The 19,497-nt window shown below is 45.2% G+C and overlaps 1 protein-coding gene across 1 annotated transcript in view; it reads left to right on the forward strand.

The window, feature by feature from the left end:
* Positions 1-19,497, forward strand: part of LOC138970868 (rho GTPase-activating protein 190-like) — a 203,090-nt gene that overhangs the window by 173,837 nt on the left and 9,756 nt on the right. Inside the window, exons 28-29 of the mRNA XM_070343430.1 lie at positions 15,474-15,605; positions 16,209-16,314. Coding sequence (XP_070199531.1) covers positions 15,474-15,605; positions 16,209-16,314 — 238 coding nt within the window. The remainder of the gene's footprint in view (positions 1-15,473; positions 15,606-16,208; positions 16,315-19,497) is intronic.

The raw sequence follows: 19,497 nt of genomic DNA on the forward strand, positions 1-19,497 counted from the left end.
CTGCTCCGCCTGGCGTCTGGCATTATGGGGTTAGTGCTAGGACTGGTTGGTCCGGTGTCAGAATAATGTGACTGGGTGAGACATGAAGCCTGTGCTGCGACTTCTGTCTTGTGTGTGGCGCACGTTATATGTCAAAGCAGCACCGCCCTGATATGGCCCTTCGTGGTCGGCTGGGCGTTGAGCAAACAAACAAACAAATACGCACATAGACAGTCGGACACACACACCTTTACAAACAAACACATATACACACTCATACACACACAAACATACACACAAACTCATGCACACACACACATTCACACCTACACACACACACACACACACACTCTCTCTCTCTCTCTCAAACACACACACACACACACACACACACACACACACACACACACACACAAACACACACTCACTCACACGCACTCACTCACTCTCTAACAAAAAACTTCATACACACAAAACACACACCCATACGCACATATGGACAGACGGACATGCACACCTTTACAAACAAACACACATACACGCACACACATACACTTATGCCCACACACACACTTACACACACACGAGTACAGACTCATGCACGCGTGTGCACGCACACACACACACACACACACACACACACACACACACACACACACAAATACACACACACCACACACATACGAGTACAGACTCATGCACGCGTGCGCGCACACATACACACACACACACACACACACACAGTAACACTAACACATGTGCACAAAATGAACACAAACACACACACTGCGCGAGAGAGAAAGACTACAGGGAGGCATGACGTCATGATGCATTAATTGACGTCAAAGACTTTCGACCGTGACGTGTTCTTCTTACGCGAGCTTTATCCATAGACTTGGAAACTACGGAATTTCTACCCGTCCAAAGCGGCCTGGGGTGGCGTTTGCTGAAAAAATGGGGGCGCCTATTTTACCCACCGTATTTTTGTTAGTATGGTCCCCATTTTTGGTGAACTTCCATCTCCAACTGTAGCACGTAGCCGGGCACAACGAATCCTTCTTTATCATGTATTATTCGGTGTGCACATTTCTCAAATCGATTACAGTATAGCGTTCACGGGATACCTCCAGCTTCGCTGGGATAATGGACATTTGCTATAGCGCATAATCATATATATGCTCAATGCGCTTTACATATTAATTTCTGATGTTACCCCTCCCTCTCCTCTCTGGAGGCGGTGGGACGGCATGGTCTAGGGTTATCTGCTTTTGCTGAGACTCTCCTCTGTGCTCTCATACGAGCCATCTTATCCTCCCTGGACTCGTTTTGGTTTAGGGAGGATGCCTCGGATAGGGCCGTAACCATGCTGCTCGGTCATCACCGAGCAGATATTCTTCCCAAAGGTATCCACGCTGCATTATATGCTGATGATTTGGTGATGTGGTGCAAGGAGGAATACGCCACAACTGCCACCTACAGGATGCAACTGGCTGCTGACCGGCTGGCGGCATGGGCAGATGAATGGTGTGTTGCCATCAACAAGGAAAAGTCCTCCACAACACTCTTCACCCTATCCTCAAAACAAAAGACTGGAACCATCAAGCTTGGTGACACACCCTTGAGAAGTGATGACGAGGCAACATATCTTGGTGTCACTTTTGACAAGAAACAGACCTGGAAACCCCACATCCACAAAGCTGAAGCAAAGGCCAGGCATAAGCTTGCCATCATGCGGAAGCTAGCCGGAACCAGCTGGGGAGCAAACGAAGAGATACTCAAGCGAGTCTACCAGGGAGCAGTCAGGCCCCATCTTGAGTATGGCTCCACAGCTTGGTCTACAGCAGCGAAGACCCACCAGCAGACACTGGACAGGGTCCAAAACCAAGCCCTCAGGATCATTACTGGATCGATGAGATCCACACCAATAAAGACCATGGAAGAAGTTGCTGCCATTCAACCCCTCAGTCAGAGGAGAGACGCCAGGTCATGGTTCAGACAGAGAAATTCAAGTGCCTGCCTGCGCATCCGATGAAGAAGAGGATGGATAACCTGACAAAGAACCGCATGAAAGCAAGAGACTTGCCAGAGAGCACCAAGCCTCTGTACCTCCATCAGTACTACCATTCAGTTTCTCAGATCTGCCGCAGCCATGGAATGAAGACTACAAGAATCTTCAGATCTCCACCACAGTCCCCTACGTTACCTCAAGAGATTCCCAGAACGACACTGCCAGGCGCACCCTAACACTCGCCATGATTGCTGAACGGTACCCTGAAGACGCCTGGATTCACGCATATACAGACGGTTTAGCAACAAACGCCGTGGCCAATGGAGGAGCAGGTGTACTTGTCAGATCTCCTGAGGGGCACACTTCTACAGTAGGAATACCAACAGGAAAGTACTGCTCAAACTATGCAGCAGAAGTTCAGGCCATCATGCAAGCAGCCTCCATGATTCATGACTCGGAAAGCGAATGCCCCCAAGTTGTTTTCCTCTCTGATGCACTGTCTGCCTTGGAAGCCCTTGCAGGAAACAAACTTCCTCGTCTGATGGAGAAACTCCAGGAGCTTGCCAAGACTCGACGAGTAGTCCTGCAATGGGTTCCAGCAAACTGCGGAATTGCAGGCAATGAAACAGCTGATGAGTTCGCCAAACTCAGAGCCAGGGAGGAACAACCAGACAACCCGGTCAGCTTCGCTGAAAAGAAAACCCTCGTGAAGGCAGCAATGCGACCACAATCCACGAGAGACGCATATCATCTCCTAGAACGATGGCAGCAAGTAGTGATCATGCGACTACGAACTGGTCACTGTCGCCTCAACGCCCACATGTTCAGCAAGCTGAAGCTGACCCCATCACCAACCTGTCCCTGTGGTCTGGAAGACCAGACTCCAGAACATGTCTTAATGACATGCCCCCAACTCAAACCAATCAGAGACAAAGTGTGGCCAGCATCAGTCCCTCTCCGCACCAAACTCTATGGGAGCAGACAAGACCTGGAAGCCACGACGTCATTCGTCTCGCAGACTAAACTGATGGTGTGACGGCGAACGCAAGAAGAAGAAGAAGATCACCGAGCAGATGAGTTCGTCAGTGATGTTCCATGCCCACACTGTCTTCACCAGGTGTGATCTCCTTCTTTTACAAGGGGTTTGATTTCACACTGGTTACAGGAAGCAAGGGTCAGGCTTTTTTCGGGGTTTTGTTAAAACCTACTCAGAAGCCTCAGTCTTGCCCTTCCTTCATGGACAAGTAGCAGTGCATTGATGCGCTCCCGGTCACAAAGTGGGTGTTTCGTTCAGTGTCTCCTCCGGAGAGGGACGGCATGGTCTAGAGGTATCAGCTTTGGCTGAGATTTTCCTCTGTGCTCTCACACGAGCCTTCCTTATGCATCCTGCAGACAGGAAGTGGCTCCGTTTCTGGAGAGCCATTCGTCTCTGGACGACCTCGGGGACTGGTTGATCTTTTTTCAGAGTCAATCAGCTTGCCAGCTGCACTTTCAGAACCAGGCAAAATCCGAGCTGTCCCCATCCCAGGTTTTTTACCCGGGCATGCTGTTCGACACTGTTTCTTGGAAGGTTCGTCCTTCACAGGAGAGAATAGAGAGGCTTTAGGCTCTTATCACTGCCAGACTGGAACGAGAGCGGACCTCTGCGAGGTCCTTAGCCTTGATCCTCGGTCAGACGGAATCGATGGCTATGCTGGCCCTCTAGTCTTTCCTCAAGTCTCTTTGGGACTCGGCTTCGCAGGTCGGGGACAAGAGGGTCCTCCTCCAGGGTGGGTTCCTCAAGTACTCGGTGGCTGGAATCCAATTGGATCGCTCAGGGCGTTTTCCCTAGCTTTGTTCCCCCCCGGACTTAAACCGCTTCATGGATGCGTCTCTGTCTGGACGGGAGCCTACATTGGCAATTACAGTCTTGGGGCTGTGGATGTAGACTCAACTCCTTGGGCATCTCAATTGCCTGGAGTTAGGAGCAGTAGCTCTCAGTCTTCTAGCCTTTCTTTTTGGCTATATACAGGCATGTCCGGTTGCATACGGACAATCCTTCTGTTGCTTCCTATGTGAACTAGCAGGGTGGAGCAAGTTCTCACTCCCTGTCAGACAGAGTTTACGGGATTCTGATTTGGTTTCTTTCACACTAAATCAATTTCTCAGGGGAATATCTCCCCGGCCAGCTCTATAATCTGGCCGACTCGCTCAGCAGGACCTCTCAGGGCTTGCACATGGGTTGGGCCATCTGCATACAGGGCTGGAGGTTGTGCTGTTTGTGTTACAGATCGTGGGTTTTGACTCTGGTCTTGGTGCATGAAGCACATAGGTCCTCCACTTTCTCTGTGTATGCCCCTCATTGGCCTCCTTGGCCAATTGGCGTATAGAGCGGGGGTGCAACACTCCTTAGCGCCCCTCTCTCAATCCAGGTGGTTAATCACCTCTGTTTCTTTTTGGCTCTGGGCAGCTTGGCCTCTTCTTGGAGGTTCCGGCGTCTCGGCTATCTCAGCTACTTTGAAACAAATAGGCCTCTCTTCTGATGTTCATGGCGCTTTTGCTATTGAAATTTTCCATTATATACCATTGTCATTTCTGTTCGAATTTGTACCCTTCCCTTCCACCCCACAACCCCCACCCGTTCCCTAAAATTATATGTTATTTGTAATTTTGACCAAAATACGACATTTTACACAGATCGAGAGATCTACCTCCCAGACCGCGCTAGCGGTTGAGGTGAACAATGACTGTCGAGATTTGTATAAAATGTCATATTCTGGTCAAAAATACAAATAACATTTATGTATCGATCAATTCTGGTTAGAATTCCTTAAAGTTTTTATAATTGAACGCACACAAACATGCACTATTTTATAGTCTCGGCTGGCCGCCTAGATATTATAAGATGTTTGATGGGTTGTTGACAGACCAGCTTTTTTGTCGGTCCTCGGGGGGCATATCAACTTTTGTTTCCTATTTATTGACCGCGGCCTTCGGTGTTACACTAACCGTAGTCCCTGAAAGCCAAAACATATTTACATCAAACAACTCTTCCAAACAAAACAAAAAAATTCACCAGCTGGCATCCAATCACACTTTTCTCCGACTTCCACATTGAAACTGAGAATCCATAGTTTGTCTGAGTAAATCGAAACTTTATTGTGGACAGTCACGGTAATAGTTATGTGGCCATGCAGTGACCTGTATACAAAGTCCAGTTTGAAGCCAGCCACACAAATGAAAGGCCTTGTGAGAACCAGATCGAAAAACCTGCGACAACTTGAGTTAGTCTACTGAATAAAATCAGCACAAACTTATAGATTCAAACGAGCACTTGTCAACACTAAGAAATCAGAGAGAGAAGATGCATGAGCAAAAGAAGCTACAATTATTGTCCTTGAAACATCGTCATTGTTGCTGGTTGTGCCAAATAGCTCCCAGATATCTTAGTTCAAGCTGTCAAGTGCTTTTTTAGCTTTCAAAAAAACTTGTCGGAACTGATAGTGGCAAGAGAATGCAGCAAGTGGAAAACTCAGCGAACGTCCTGGAATAAGATAGTGTCAAAGACAACATTCACTGCATGACGTATTTAAAGAGGTAATGCAGGAGGAAGTGATAGCAGAGTCCCGTGGGAACGAATGCGGGGAATGGAAGAGGGTTGGAGGGCAGGGTGATGAGTGAAGGAGAGCAGTCTGGAATGAAACAATGGTAACAGATAAGGGAGTCCGAGAGAGAGCGAGAGAGAGCGAGGACCGAAGTCATTAGTAGCAGCGCAGCGGCCAGCAAGCAAGTTCAGCGATTTTCAGTTCTGCAAAACTATGGAGTTCAATTTTACTTCTTGGGCAAAAAATCTGCCCCAACCTGTAATTGAGGTTCTGGAAAAAGAGGAGTTCACAAGCCTCAGTGCCTTGAAATATGCAGGAGAAAAGGACCTGGAAAGCCTTAAGTTAAAACGAGGCCACATAGTGGAATTAAAAGCGGCAGTGGCAGACCTGCAACAGAAGTACGGGGGAGGGCCGTTGCGTGCTGCCGACCAAGTGGCACCGCTCCAGGGTCTTCTTGGCAACATGGCCATACAGTCTGCTTCACCAGGTGAGACTTATTTACGAATTGTTGACTTCGTACCGGCTTCTATGGCGGTGGAGGAAGAGGTGACACTCGGGGGAGGTGTCACGCTCAAGCTGGCCAACAAACCAAAGTTGGAGAAAGTATCCCCCTGCCACTGGATCGTGGCAAATGCTAAAATAATGGCAAAACTCATGAACACCGTGGACTTCGACCACGAAGCTTACCTCTGTTATAGCAGAGATGGTGGGCGAGCTCGGCGCAAGATTCTCCTGGCAGTCGGTGCTCCTTTACGATGACGAGTACAGGAAGCGCCAGTCTACCAGCGGGTTTGCTTGGGGAACCCCCAACCCCCACCTGTCCACAGTGATTCTCTTTGAGCGTGCCCAACAAGTTCCTGGCAACAAAAGCGGCAAGGCCACGACGGGAAGCGGCGGTATTCGACGACCTGTGGGACCCAGTGGGAAGGAGGTGTGCCTGCAGTACACAAACAAAGGCACATGCCTCTACGGGTCCCGCTACAGGTTCGAACACGTGTGTGACACGTGTGGAAAGGAGCACCCCGGCAAAGACCACCAGGCGACAGCAAACACCAATGCCTAGGATACAGCGCAGCGAACTGACAACACAACGGTAGGCCCCACCTATTCCAGCCCGTTCCCTCAATTAGATCCTCATGACTGTGCGTTTTTGGGAAATCATGCATCTATTAGTGCAAAATCTCAAATGTGGCACTCAGTGCTAGAGGGCGATTGTGACAGAGAATTTTTGTTAGACGGTATACAGCACGGTTTTCGGGTAACAGAAAAACATAAAACATGTGTGTTAGCAGCAGAACAAAGCAATCATAAATGAGCGTACGATCATCGCGACGTGGTAGAACAAGAACTGTTAGATCAAATAGCAAAAGGAAATTATATAGTGGCAAGTAAGAAGCCAACGGTCGTAAGCGCACTAGCCGCGATCCCCAAAGAAGATGGTAGCGTTAGGCTAATTCATGATGCCAGCAAACCAACAGGTAGGGCAATGAACGATTACTCCATCCCTGAGTCGGTGAAGTTTCAAACAGTCTCTGATGCGTGCGCCTTAGCGAAGACAGATTATTGGTGTGCTAAAGTCGACTTGCAGTCCGCATATCGCTCAGTGTGCATCAGTCCGGATGATTATTGTGTAACGGGACTCAAGTGGCATTTCAAAGGTAAAAACAGACCGACTTATTTGTTTGACAGTCGACTTCCATTTGGTAGCAATGTAGGACCGTCACATTTTCATAGACTTTCACAGTCAATTCGCAGGTGCATGGCCAGGAGAGGCATGCCTGGTGTGTTAGCATACATAGATGATTTTCTTTTAGTAGCAGCAACAAAAGAGGAGTGCAACGACATGTTATTTTCTTTGATTAGATTATTGAGGGAACTAGGCTTCAACATTAAGCTGGAAGAAGGTGGTGGGGCCCACCCAACGTATCACATTTCTTGGAGTCGACATCGACACGCGGAACAACACTCTGTCACTTGGAAGTGACAAACTGCAGCAACTGCGGCGGCGACTACTGCAATTTCGAGGAAAGAAGCGCGCGACAAAAACTCAGCTTCAAAGCATCGCGGGTTCTCTTAATTGGGCCTGTCAAGCTGTCAGAGGAGGAAAATTCTTTCTTTCTTTCACTAATAATTCTTTCTATAATTAATTTTTCTCAAATAATTTATTTTTCAATTTCAACGGGTGGGGATGTAGCTCAGTCGGTAGCGCGCTGGATTTGTATCCAGTTGGCAGCTGTCAGCGTGAGTTCGGCGAGAAAATTTATTTCTCAGAGTCAACTTTGTGTGCAGACTCTCCTCGGTGTCCGAACACCCCCGTGTGTACACGCAAGCACAAGACCAAGTGCGCACGAAAAAGATCCTGTAATCCATGTCAGAGTTCGGTGGGTTATAGAAACACGAAAATACCCAGCATGCTTCCTCCGAAAACGGCGTATGGCTGCCTAAATGGCGGGGTAAAAAACGGTTGTACACGTAAAATTCCACTCGTGCAAAAAACATGAGTGTACGTGGGAATTTCAGCCCACGAACGCAGAAGAAGAAGAAGAAGGTTCTGACACACTACCAAATTCACTAAACAGTAAAACCAGACTTAGTAAATTTGTCAGATAATTAATTTTTCTCAAATAATTTATTTTTCAATTTTAATTTTGAATCCTGCATTTTTAAGAATTTATTTAGAGAGAAAAGTGTTAGTAAATATGTTACATTCTTCAAATTTTTAAGACATTGTGGAAATGTGTGTATTTTGCATGCAGATCGTTGCTGAGTTTCATGCTGATTTGAATGATTTTACTGAATAAGAAAAATAGGAGAGAAAAGAACTGACCCAGTGAACGTGTCAATTTGTCTACGATTTGTTCTAAAACTTTGAGAGATAGAGACAAAGAGAAACAGGAAGACAGACACACAGAGACAGGGAAAGCGAAGGAAAAAAAAAAGATAGACGGAGAGGGAATGGGACAGGGAGAGGGAATGGGACAAAGAAAACGAGTGAGAGGCAGAAGGACAGAAAAACGAACAGAGAGAGACAGACAAATAGATAGATAGAGGTAGTCAGGGACAAAGAGAGGGTGAGAGGGAGAGAGAGAGAGATTGAGAGCAAGGGAAAAAGACAGGGACAAGTAGAGAAAGTACCAAATACAGTGAAAGAGAGTGAGACAGAGAGAGAGAGAAACAAACACAGTGAGAGAAAAACAGAGACAGAAAGGAACAGATCAAGAGACAGACAGCAGACAGACAGACAAAGATACAGAGACAGATAGCGACGACAGAGAGGTAGATATATATGTAGAAATTAACAAGAAGACAGAGAGAAATAGAGAGAGCGAAAGACAGTCACATATAGGGATTTGGGAGATAGAAAAAAAGGATAGACAGAGACAGAGCGATACAGGAAGAGACGGAGACAGAAATAGAGGAAGAGAGAGAGTAAGAGACAGAGAGACCGATACAGGGACAGAGAGACAGACAAAGAGATAGCCAGAGGCAAAGGGGGTCAGGGAGACAGACAGAGACCAAAAAACAAGTCGCGTAAGGCGAAATTACTACATTTAGTCAAGCTGTCGAACTCACAGAATGAAACTGAACGCAATGCAACGCAGCAAAACCGTATACTCGTAGCATCGTCAGTCCACCGCTCATGGCAAAGGCAGTGAAATTGACAAGAAGAGCGGGGTAGTAGTTGCGCTGAGAAGGATAGCACGCTTTTCTGTACCTCTCTTCGTTTTAACTTTCTGAGCGTGTTTTCAATCCAAACATATCATATCTATATGTTTTTGGAATCAGGAACCGACAAGGAATAAGATGAAAGTGTTTTTAAATTGATTTCGAAAATTTAATTTTGATCATAATTTTTATATTTTTAATTTTCAGAGCTTGTTTATATTTATATGTTTTTGGAATCAGAAAATGATGGAGAATAAGATGAACGTAAATTTGGATCGTTTTATAAAAAAAAGAAACATTTTACAATTTTCAGATTTTTAATGACCAAAGTCATTAATTAATATTTAAGCCACCAAGCTGAAATGCAATACCGAAGTCCGGGCTTCGTCGGAGATTACTTGACCAAAATTTCAACCAATTTGGTTGAAAAATGAGAGCGTGACAGTGCCGCCTCAACTTTCACGAAAAGCCGGATATGACGTCATCAAAGACATTTATAAAAAAAAAATGAAAAAAACGTCTGAGGATATCATACCCAGGAACTCTCATGTCAAATTTCATAAAGATCGGCCCAGTAGTTTAGTCTGAATCGCTCTACACACACACACAGACAGACAGACACACACACACACACACACACACACACACACATACACCACAACCCTCGTCTCGATTCCCCCCTCCATGTTAAAACATTTAGTCAAAACTTGACTAAATGTAAAAAGAGAGAGAGAGAGAGAGATAACCGTGTGTTGACTTTGATGCTGCCAAACTAAAGAAATGGAGTTCATTCAATCATAAAAGCAGTTCATTTGCAAATTTCCTGGCCCTTCAAACCAGGAAATTTACAAATTTCCTGGAATTTTTAGGAAATTTACAAAATCCCTGAGTGAAACAGGAAATTAACAAATTTCCTGAAATGTTCAGGGATTTTGTAAATGTCCTGGTTTTGACAATTTACTGTAACATATATATATATATTCAGTTAATCCAGAAGTGGGGATGGGCGTTTACTGAGTAGTATGCCCTATGTACAAGGTAGTTTACCTTTAAAGACCTTTGTTTTTCATAAACTGGTTATCGGTTAATGCTCTCAGTTTGATGTACCTGAGGGATTTATGCAATGCTTATTCATAATTACGACGTTGCCACCTCATCCTGAGCATGTGATGGTGTTCAGTCTAGCTGGACTGAACTGATATACTGGCCTTTTGTTTATTGTGATGATGAAACCTTATGTGACCTTAGTAATCAAAAATTTTAGTAATAAATTTTCATTTGATTAATATACTTACCCAACTCACATATAGCAATTAACCCTAGTTCAGTGCTGGTAACGCTGTACGCGTCCCCTTGGAAACAAGGGAGACCACTCTAAAAAAGAGTGACCACTACCCATAATGCCAGACCAATATCTAATCTGACTTCCGTATGCGTGCGCATACGCCGCCATTTGCATCATTCCAAAACGAAGCCCAACTCACTTCTTTTTTAGAAACATATAACCCCCACAGCGGGGAGGCGGGAGGGAATAAATGATGTGAGTTGGGTAAGTATATTAATCAAATGAAAATTTATTACTAAAATTTTTGATTAAATTACATATCTTACCCAACTCACATATAGCAGATTGCTACTAAAGGTGGAGGGCACTTTACCCAATCAGGAAATGAGAATCTGTCCTACCGCTACCAGAGCAGGCAACACAGAAACGCATCCTGTCTCAATGAAGAGACATCTCTGAGATAGACATCGATGAAAAACATCTTAAGCAAGCCAGTAAGCCGACTCAAGAACCAAAGCCAGGAGACCAAATCGAAGAACAGCTAGAGAGGAATACCAACCTCTTGCCTCATGAGACCTGGCTGTAGTAAAGGGCAAAACTGACCTGACATCACCCGACTGAATCCGCCACAATACCACAGCTTGTCTAACTATGGTGGAGGCCCACTTGAATAACGTGACTTTCGAGATACCTTTACACCGCACCATGTTAAGTGAGATAAAAGGAAGTTTCTGAGTTTCCGATCGAGTGTGCAGAGACCAAAACAGAAAACTGCTGAGGGCTCTAACAAGACAATTATGTACACCAGAACCTCCAGTAGCAAGACACTTGCTCAAGAGAGAAATGTTAAATCCGAGCTGCCTGAAGGGGAAGGACTGACTGCCCCCCCCCCCTTTTTCCTGCCACCACTTGAAGGCCTGCCTAAAAAATGTGGCAGTCCATCTAGCTAAGGCTGACTTAAAAAAGCCATTACCTCTACCAATGTTGATAGATATTCTTTGTTTCTTTATTTGGTGTTTACGTCGTTTTCAACCTTACAAGGTTATAACACGACAGAATTGATAGATATGACCAAGAACCTTTCATACAATGATCTAAAACAGATCAGTGCCAGTCAGAAAAGCTTTCGAAACTAGAACTGTAAAATTAGCTAAAAAATGGCTCTAGAGGAGCCAAAATATTGCTAAGTGATTGAATTGTGAATCGAAGCTGGATTCCCAGCTTCCACTTATTTGTCAGAAATTTTTGAAAGAAAACTAAGCCCCATAGATCAGTCTTTCTCCAAAGAGCTGTCTATAGCAAAACTAGATAGAAAAAACACACTTACTCCCACTTCTCTCAGAAGCTACTAGAGTAAGCATGACCGCTTTCCGTGTTGATCAGCAAGGCTAGATTTTTGTAAAGGATCAAAGAATCTGAACCCAAAACAAGGAGCAGAGCCCAAATCGAGAAAGGAGACTTGTTTACAGCCAGCCGAAGGGAGGCTCCCTTAAACGTGCTGGCTATAAAGCCCCCAAAAGAAATATTGCGACCGAGCTGTTTCAGTGCAACTGATATCACATAACGTCTTAAGTCAAAAAACGTGGGAGAAAAATTCGGAAAGCCAGGATAGATGATTAGCCACCTGCAATGAACGGAGAGAAGAGGAGTTCTTTCCGTTAAAGAATACGCCATTTGTTCCAAGCCAAACAATGTGGCAAGAAAAACGAAGACACTGACCTCCTCCGAGATCTCTGGACCAAATCCAGAGTTGAGGCAGAAGCCCCTGAGCGTCTCAATGATTCCCATACAGAAGACACCCTTGTGGCTCAAGTGCAAGAAAAAACAGCGCCCCCTTACCAGCCTTAAAAGGCCTGGCAAGCAGAATCGAGCGGGCCCCAAATTGTGAAAACAGCAGGCCGCTCAAAGTAAAACCAATTGATCTTCCATGCTCTGGAATTCGTAAACCGGAAGAAGACCATAAGCGAAAGGCGATAGTACCAAGAAGCAAAAACTTCTATCAGTGGCTTCTCCAAATCACCCGAAGTCATAGAAGAGCGTGATGAGATAGAGTCTAAACTAATTGAACATTCTTGATAAAAAGACTCAGAGAGCCCGCCAAGCCATTAAGCCTCCCATAGAGGTACTTCCCTGCTAAAAAGATCCGAGATGGTAAAACCACAACAGGACCTCTCATGCTCGATGAGGAAGTGTCAGAGAGTGAGAGGCCCCCTTGCTTGTTGAGAAAAAGCACCACTGTAGAGTTGTCTGATTGAATCAACACATGTTCTACCGCTTTGTTCGATTGCCTAACGCCAGCCGACCACCAAGGGCCAAACCAATGTGTTCCGGTCCTGCAAATCCAGTTACCACCTGGAGTAAAGAGCTCCTAGAAAGAGCCGCTTGTACAGTCTCCTCAAAGAGACCAAAAAGTCCAAACATTCGTTTGACTAAGAATCGAAATCAGAACCCTGAAGCTCCGAAACCAATAAAATGTAGCCACTTCCTATCTATTTTGAGAATCAAAAAGTGCAAGTCACAACCATACAATCTATGAAAGAGACCCAAAAGGAAGGCCCCAGTGACTCCCCAGCCGCTGTGGTAAAACACAAAGGCGGAAAGAAGGGTGAAGCCGAGCAAAAAAAAAACCAGTTGACATAACCGCCGGGAGTGTGAGAGAAAGTGTGCTTTTGCGTGCCTCCCGACCCCCACCGTTAACTCTCCCCATGAGAAAGCGAGGTGGGTATTTGCCACAGAGCCCTGCCGTGAAGGCGAGAGCATGGCGATAAAAGGTAAAGCCGAGAACGGCGAGCCCGTAGCTTTTCTTTTGATAACAAGAAAAAGCCGAGACCTGCCGTGCGCTTTTCTTTTGCAGTGAGCTTCCCTTTGTCAGAGACGAGTCCACGGGCATAGAAGCGGACTCGAAAAGAGATCAACCTTCAAGCAAAGAAGAGATTAAAGTCTCGCCAAAAGAACAAAACTTTTAGATAGAGACCTATTCTCCAGTGAGGAGCAAAACACGCCAAAAAAGATGGAGGAAAAAGGGCAGATGACGATGCTACTGCTACCCCTTCGGGAAAATAGCGTGTAGCAACCCCTGCTGCCAGAGCTAACAAAGATGGCAGCTTAGCTGGAAGACAAAAAGAGGTATCACCCTCTGCCTCAGAAGCTTCATCTTCTACACCCTCATCATCCCGTTCAGTAGTATCCCAACGATCTTCGAAAGGATGAGAACCGGAAACCAATCCCGATGAGGCAACACCTGCCAAAAACGGGAAAGGCTGGGAAAAATCCCCTAAAGCCGGAACTCCGTGAATTGATCCTCCATCCACCTGCCTCATGCCAGCTGAAAGACTGGAAGAGGAAGTGAATGCAGCCTGTGTAACAGCAGAGGAACCACAGTAACGGAACCGGAAGCCGAAGGCTGATGAGTGCCGACTACCAAACACCACAGTGTTAACGGCAGAAGGCTATACCATCCTTCAACTGGAAGCCACAGCCGCAAAAGCGGAAGCGGAACCGGCCGTGGATTGATGCCCTATCAGTTGCAAGCACCGCTGCACTTGAACTTAGACGGCAACCGGAACCCGGCGTCATCCACCAAAGCGGAAGCACAATCGTCCAGACAGCCTTCATGCACCTCGGCGCAATCCGGAAGTTGACCCCCTGCTTGACTGCCATAGTCAAACAGAGAGCCATCTTTACTGTCTTCTTCCTGCCCCCAGGGCGGAAGCGGAAGCCGCACAGCCTGACCAATGCCCATTGACACGGCCGGAAGCGCCGCACCTCCGTACGCTCTACAGTGTCCTTACCCCAGCCTGACCTTCCGATAGAACGGCGATGGCCAGACCGGGTATCAGAACTTTCACCCATGAGCACGATGCCCGTGGCTACTTTTGCCTGTAGACGCGCTACACTTTCGCCGGAGAACCCGGTTACTTGTGCGGCAGACATACCTTGTGACTGACGAGAGACACCGGAAGACGGAACGCTCGCCGGAAACCCAAGTCCACCATCATCGTTCTGCAACGCATGAACATCCGCCCGAGTCCCGTGGCCGACGGAGAAGGACGCACCTTAGCCAGGGAGGAAACCCCAGCCACGCCAGCCAGAAGAGCCCGCAGCTCCGCTTTTGTCAACGCAATTTCTTCCGCCAAAGACAATACCTGTGTACTAATAGAGAGAAGCAAAGCGGCAAAGTCCGCAGACGCAAGACCGGGAATCACAGAAACAGGAGCCGATTAAACCGGCTATCAACATGAGCATCTTATCTGCCGGTTTACCGGGTAAAATGGACGCCAAGGGCAACATGAGCATCTTATCTGCCGGTTTACCGGGTAAAATGGACGCCAAGTGCATGTCAACAACAACATCAATGCATTTATTCGATGACAGTTCTAACATCGAAACAACAGCCTGTACAGACTGCTTAACTTTCCTAGGCGTTTTCTAGGAGGCGGAGACTCAGCAGCTACATGTCTAGAAGCCTGCCCCTTCTTGACGTTATCCGCCATGGCCAAACAACTCACGAAAAAATTTTCTCAAGAAAACATTTCACAAGTCAAAATAATGCCAAGAAACGCCCACAAAATCAAGAAAAATCAAGAACGATCTCACCTCACTTAGTCGCGAAGACAAGACCACAAGTAGAATACCAAGGAGAAAGCACCCAGTCCAAGGACCAAGTACCAAAGCTGAAGAAACAGCCAGAGCGTACAGAACTGCGACCAGCTAGCTGACCGCTGAGTTTTGGAATGATGCAAATGGCGGCGTATGCGCACGCATACGGAAGTCAGACTAGATATTGGTCTGGCATTATGGGTAGTGGTCACTCTTTTTTAGAGTGGTCTCCCTTGTTTCCAAGGGGACGCATACAGCGTTACCAGCACTGAACCAGGGTTAATTGCTATATGTGAGTTGGGTAAGATATGTAATTTAATAGCACTTACAGTGGCTGCATGGTTGTTTCCAGATCCCAACGTGGACATCTTGTCTCTTGACATCCCTGTCAACGCCATTGCCACAGTGCTCAAAAGTTTTTTCAACGAACTGACCGAGCCACTCATCCCCCGCTTTCTTCACGCTGAAATCATGGAAGCCGCAGGTGAGCTGATTGTGATGAGAGTGGCCAGGGGCAGGAGACAGCACGCAGCTCTCTGTGCCGCTCTCAGCTGGCATGCCTTGCTTTTGCTGCTGTCGCCAGTCACACCTGCAACATGTAGCTGCAGTCCTCTGTCACAGTTCTGTGCCATCTTATTATGTGCATTGTGGCAGCTGGTCTTCACTGCACACACTCTCTGCCATCAGGGCAGAATGTACATTATTTAGTCTCTGTTGTATGGTAAGTTGTTTGTTAGAAAGATGAGAAATTCAGTGTTGGTTTGCATACCACCCTGTATGATATTGTCAGAGTTAGTACATTTATTTTTCTTAGTTAGTGGTATGGTAGATAAATGTGCAGATTTCCAATGAAAAAAGCCAGTAAGATGCACCTTACAGAAACTGTACTGATGCCCGTACAGCTTAATTAAACTCAGCATCAAACTTTCTTTTCCAAAAAAAACCTAATGCCAAAAAACCCCTAAAAAACCATCCTAAATTGAAGCGATGTTGTTTTGACAGGTGCACAAGCTTAATGACATGTAGAGCTAATTAGCCCTGAAGGAAGCCTTGTGCCTTTGTTTGACACCAAATATGTCTGTTGCAGGTGTTCCTGACAAAAGCAGTCGCTTGCTGATGCTACGAGGTGTCATCAAGAAGTTGCCCGAGCAAAACTTTGAAGTGTTGAAATTCCTTATCTCACACTTGAACAGGTAAGTCAACTTGGCAGAACAGCTGTCTACAGCCCTGTGAGTGTGTTGGTCTCTCTGTGTGCACCGCTGGTGGAATGTGAGTGAATATGTGCGTCACTCAGTGTCCTGGCTTAGTGTCTCAGTTTGGCCTGATCAACAGCCTGACATTGTCTCAAAACTTGTTCTCAAGTAAATACATAAGGCTAATCTCTGACTGTTGCTTTTTTTTTTTTTTTTACATTCAGTCAATATTTGATTGCATGATTTGTCAAGGGCAGAGAGTACCTATGTATGTGTGTGTCTGTCTGTGGCATATCTTAAAAAACTAGTGAATCAAGTTTTATGAAAATTGACTTTTTTTTTAGTTTTTTGGCTCACGTAAGTGTAGCCTATGCGATGATAAACTTTGTCTGTCTGTGCGTGCGTGCGTGCGTGTGTGTGTGTGTGTGTGTGTGTGTGTGATAGAAACTTTAACATTTCCGAGTCTATGGATAAAGCTCGCATAAGAAGATTACGTCTCGGTCAAAAGTGTTTGACGTGTGAGATAGAAACTATTTGAAGACGTCACATTATGACGTAAGAGGGTTAGACGTCACGCAAAGGAATTACTGAAAGTCTCGGTCATTGTTATTGTGAGCGGGCCGAGACTACTTGGCAGATCCAGGGTCTCACTTTCTTGCACAGTTTCACCTATGCTTACTGTGTGTGTGTGTGTGTGTATGTGTGACGGAGTGATTGAGTTTGTGTTACTGTTTGTCGATTTCTTACATGAGCCTTGAAGGCTTCGCCTCTTGTTTCGTTTTATTTTTGGACTTTTTTTAGTTTTATTTTAGCTCTATTTGATGGTATTATCTTTGCATGTATTGCATTTCCGCTTGGTACTCTAAATATTCATTCATAAAACTCGTTCAAAGTTATGCCTAATTTTGCATTTTTGACTCACATGCGAAGCAAAAGTGAGTCTATGTACTCACCCGAGTCGTCCGGCCGTCCGGCCGGCCGTCCGGCCAGCCGGCCGTCCGGAAAACTTTAACGTTGGATATTTCTTGGACACTATTCAGTCTATCAGTACCAAATTTGGCAAGATGGTGTATGATGACAAGGCCCCAAAAAACATACATAGCATCTTGACCTTGCGTCAAGGTCGCAGGGGCCATAAATGTTGTCTAAAAAACAGGTATTTTTCACATTTTTCCCATTTTCTCTGAAGTTTTTGAGATTGAATACCTCACCTATATATGATATATAGGGCAAAGTAAGCCCCATCTTTTGATACCAGTTTGGTTTACCTTGCTTCAAGGTCAAGGTCACAGGAGCTCTTCAAAGTTGGATTGCATACATATTTTGAAGTGACCTTGACCCTGAACTATGGAAGATAACTGTTTCAAACTTAAAAATTATGTGGGGCACATGTTATGCTTTCATCATGAGACACATTTGGTCACATATGATCAAGGTCAAGGTCACTTTGACCCTTATGAAATGTGACCAAAATAAGGTAGTGAACCACTAAAAGTGACCTGTAGTGGAATGCATGAATGGAGACTATTATAGTTAGCAACTAAACGTAGGTTCGAACTACGCAGTTCGTAACTAAAGATTTGGTCAGTCTGCAATGCATGAGAGCGAACTTGGTCGAGACTACTTAGTTACCAGCTAAAAGAGTAGGTCATAACTTTCAGGTGACGTCATAGGGAAATCCCCGTCATTGCGCAGGCGCGGTGAACTCTTCACCTTCGAAAGTGGTAAACAAACCAGCATGGGATTGGGAGCATGGTAACAGTGCGAACTTGAGTGGTTGATCGATGCAATATTATTTTGGCGAGCAAACAAGACAAACATAGGCAGAACACAAATGTTTCTCTCAGTTCTTCCGCACATTACGAGAGCTAAAACTGCCCGACCGGGGAGATGTACGCAGCATATAGGCTGAGTCAGTGTCGTCGAAGATTTGAGTGATGGCTCAGTCGGTATGTACTGGGAAAAAGTCCGTGTCCCTCATACTGATTGTGCATTTTAAAGCAAAGCTGGAACTTTGTAACAGACAATGATGTATGGATGTATTTAAGTTTGTGTTTCAATTTATGGGAGCGAAACTGACATTTCTGAACTGAAAAAAGTCGTGTTTTGTGGAGTTTAGAGTTGTCAGTAGAGACCGAGTAATCGTTGAAGAGAAATAATTGCATGGTTCACCGATGGATAGTTAAACGACCATAAAACCGCACCACAGGTATGTCACGAAGCTGTCTAAGTTCTACACTATACAACAAAAGAAAATTGAATGAGGGAATCAAGACAATAGATCAACTCTCTCTCTTTCTTTCTCTCAGTCTCTATCTCTCTCTCACACACACAGGCATACGCACACACTAACACACACACACACACACACACACACACACACACTCACTCTCTCTCTCTCTCTAAACCGCTAAGAGGGAGGGACAAAGTTGAGAACAAGAGTGCCAGATAAAGGAAGGAATGTAATTTGGAGCGATCATTAAACAAATTAAGAAACAAGCAAGTTAGCAAGCAAATCCTTGAAAATGTGTGATGTCATACAAAAGGAGCCAACAATGTTTTGGCCTGGTGTTCTACTTACAAAATAAACTAGTAAAAGAATTGTGAGATGTAAAGAAAAAAGATTAACTGGAAACACTACCGAATTACAAGACATCATCAGTGATTTGAATCATGCACTTATGATTTTCTTCTTTTTTTCCAGATCGGGTAGAATACTTTATGTCAGTGACATATTTAAATGATTGCAATTTTGTGCTGGTCTTTAACATGAATAATTAGATACAATGAATACATTATTCAATGAGTAGGAAGTGACAATATTTTAATGTGTATGATCTTGTTTGATGAATGCCGCAAACACTCTGAGAAGTTCTTCTAAGCAAGCAAAGAGGTAATGATGTTGGATACTGAGATGACTATATTTTGTAACTTAGACACTCTGTCTATAAGGAAGCTAGCTGTTTCTTGAACATCATTTGAAAATTAATCTGCGCCAGTTTAAATGCATTGCTTCGGTATGGTAGAGCTGATCATCAAAATGCATCTCATGTGTGAAATTTTAGCTTTGATGTTGCACTGACTTCAGAAGACTAACCTGTTTCGTGAGTAAAAACTGCAAACATTTCAAGCTGACAAGAACTGAACGATGTTAAAATATAAGATATGATAAGGGAAATGTGA

The sequence above is a fragment of the Littorina saxatilis genome, linkage group LG7 (assembly GCF_037325665.1).
Source record: "Littorina saxatilis isolate snail1 linkage group LG7, US_GU_Lsax_2.0, whole genome shotgun sequence".
NCBI classification, from domain to species: domain Eukaryota; kingdom Metazoa; phylum Mollusca; class Gastropoda; order Littorinimorpha; family Littorinidae; genus Littorina; species Littorina saxatilis.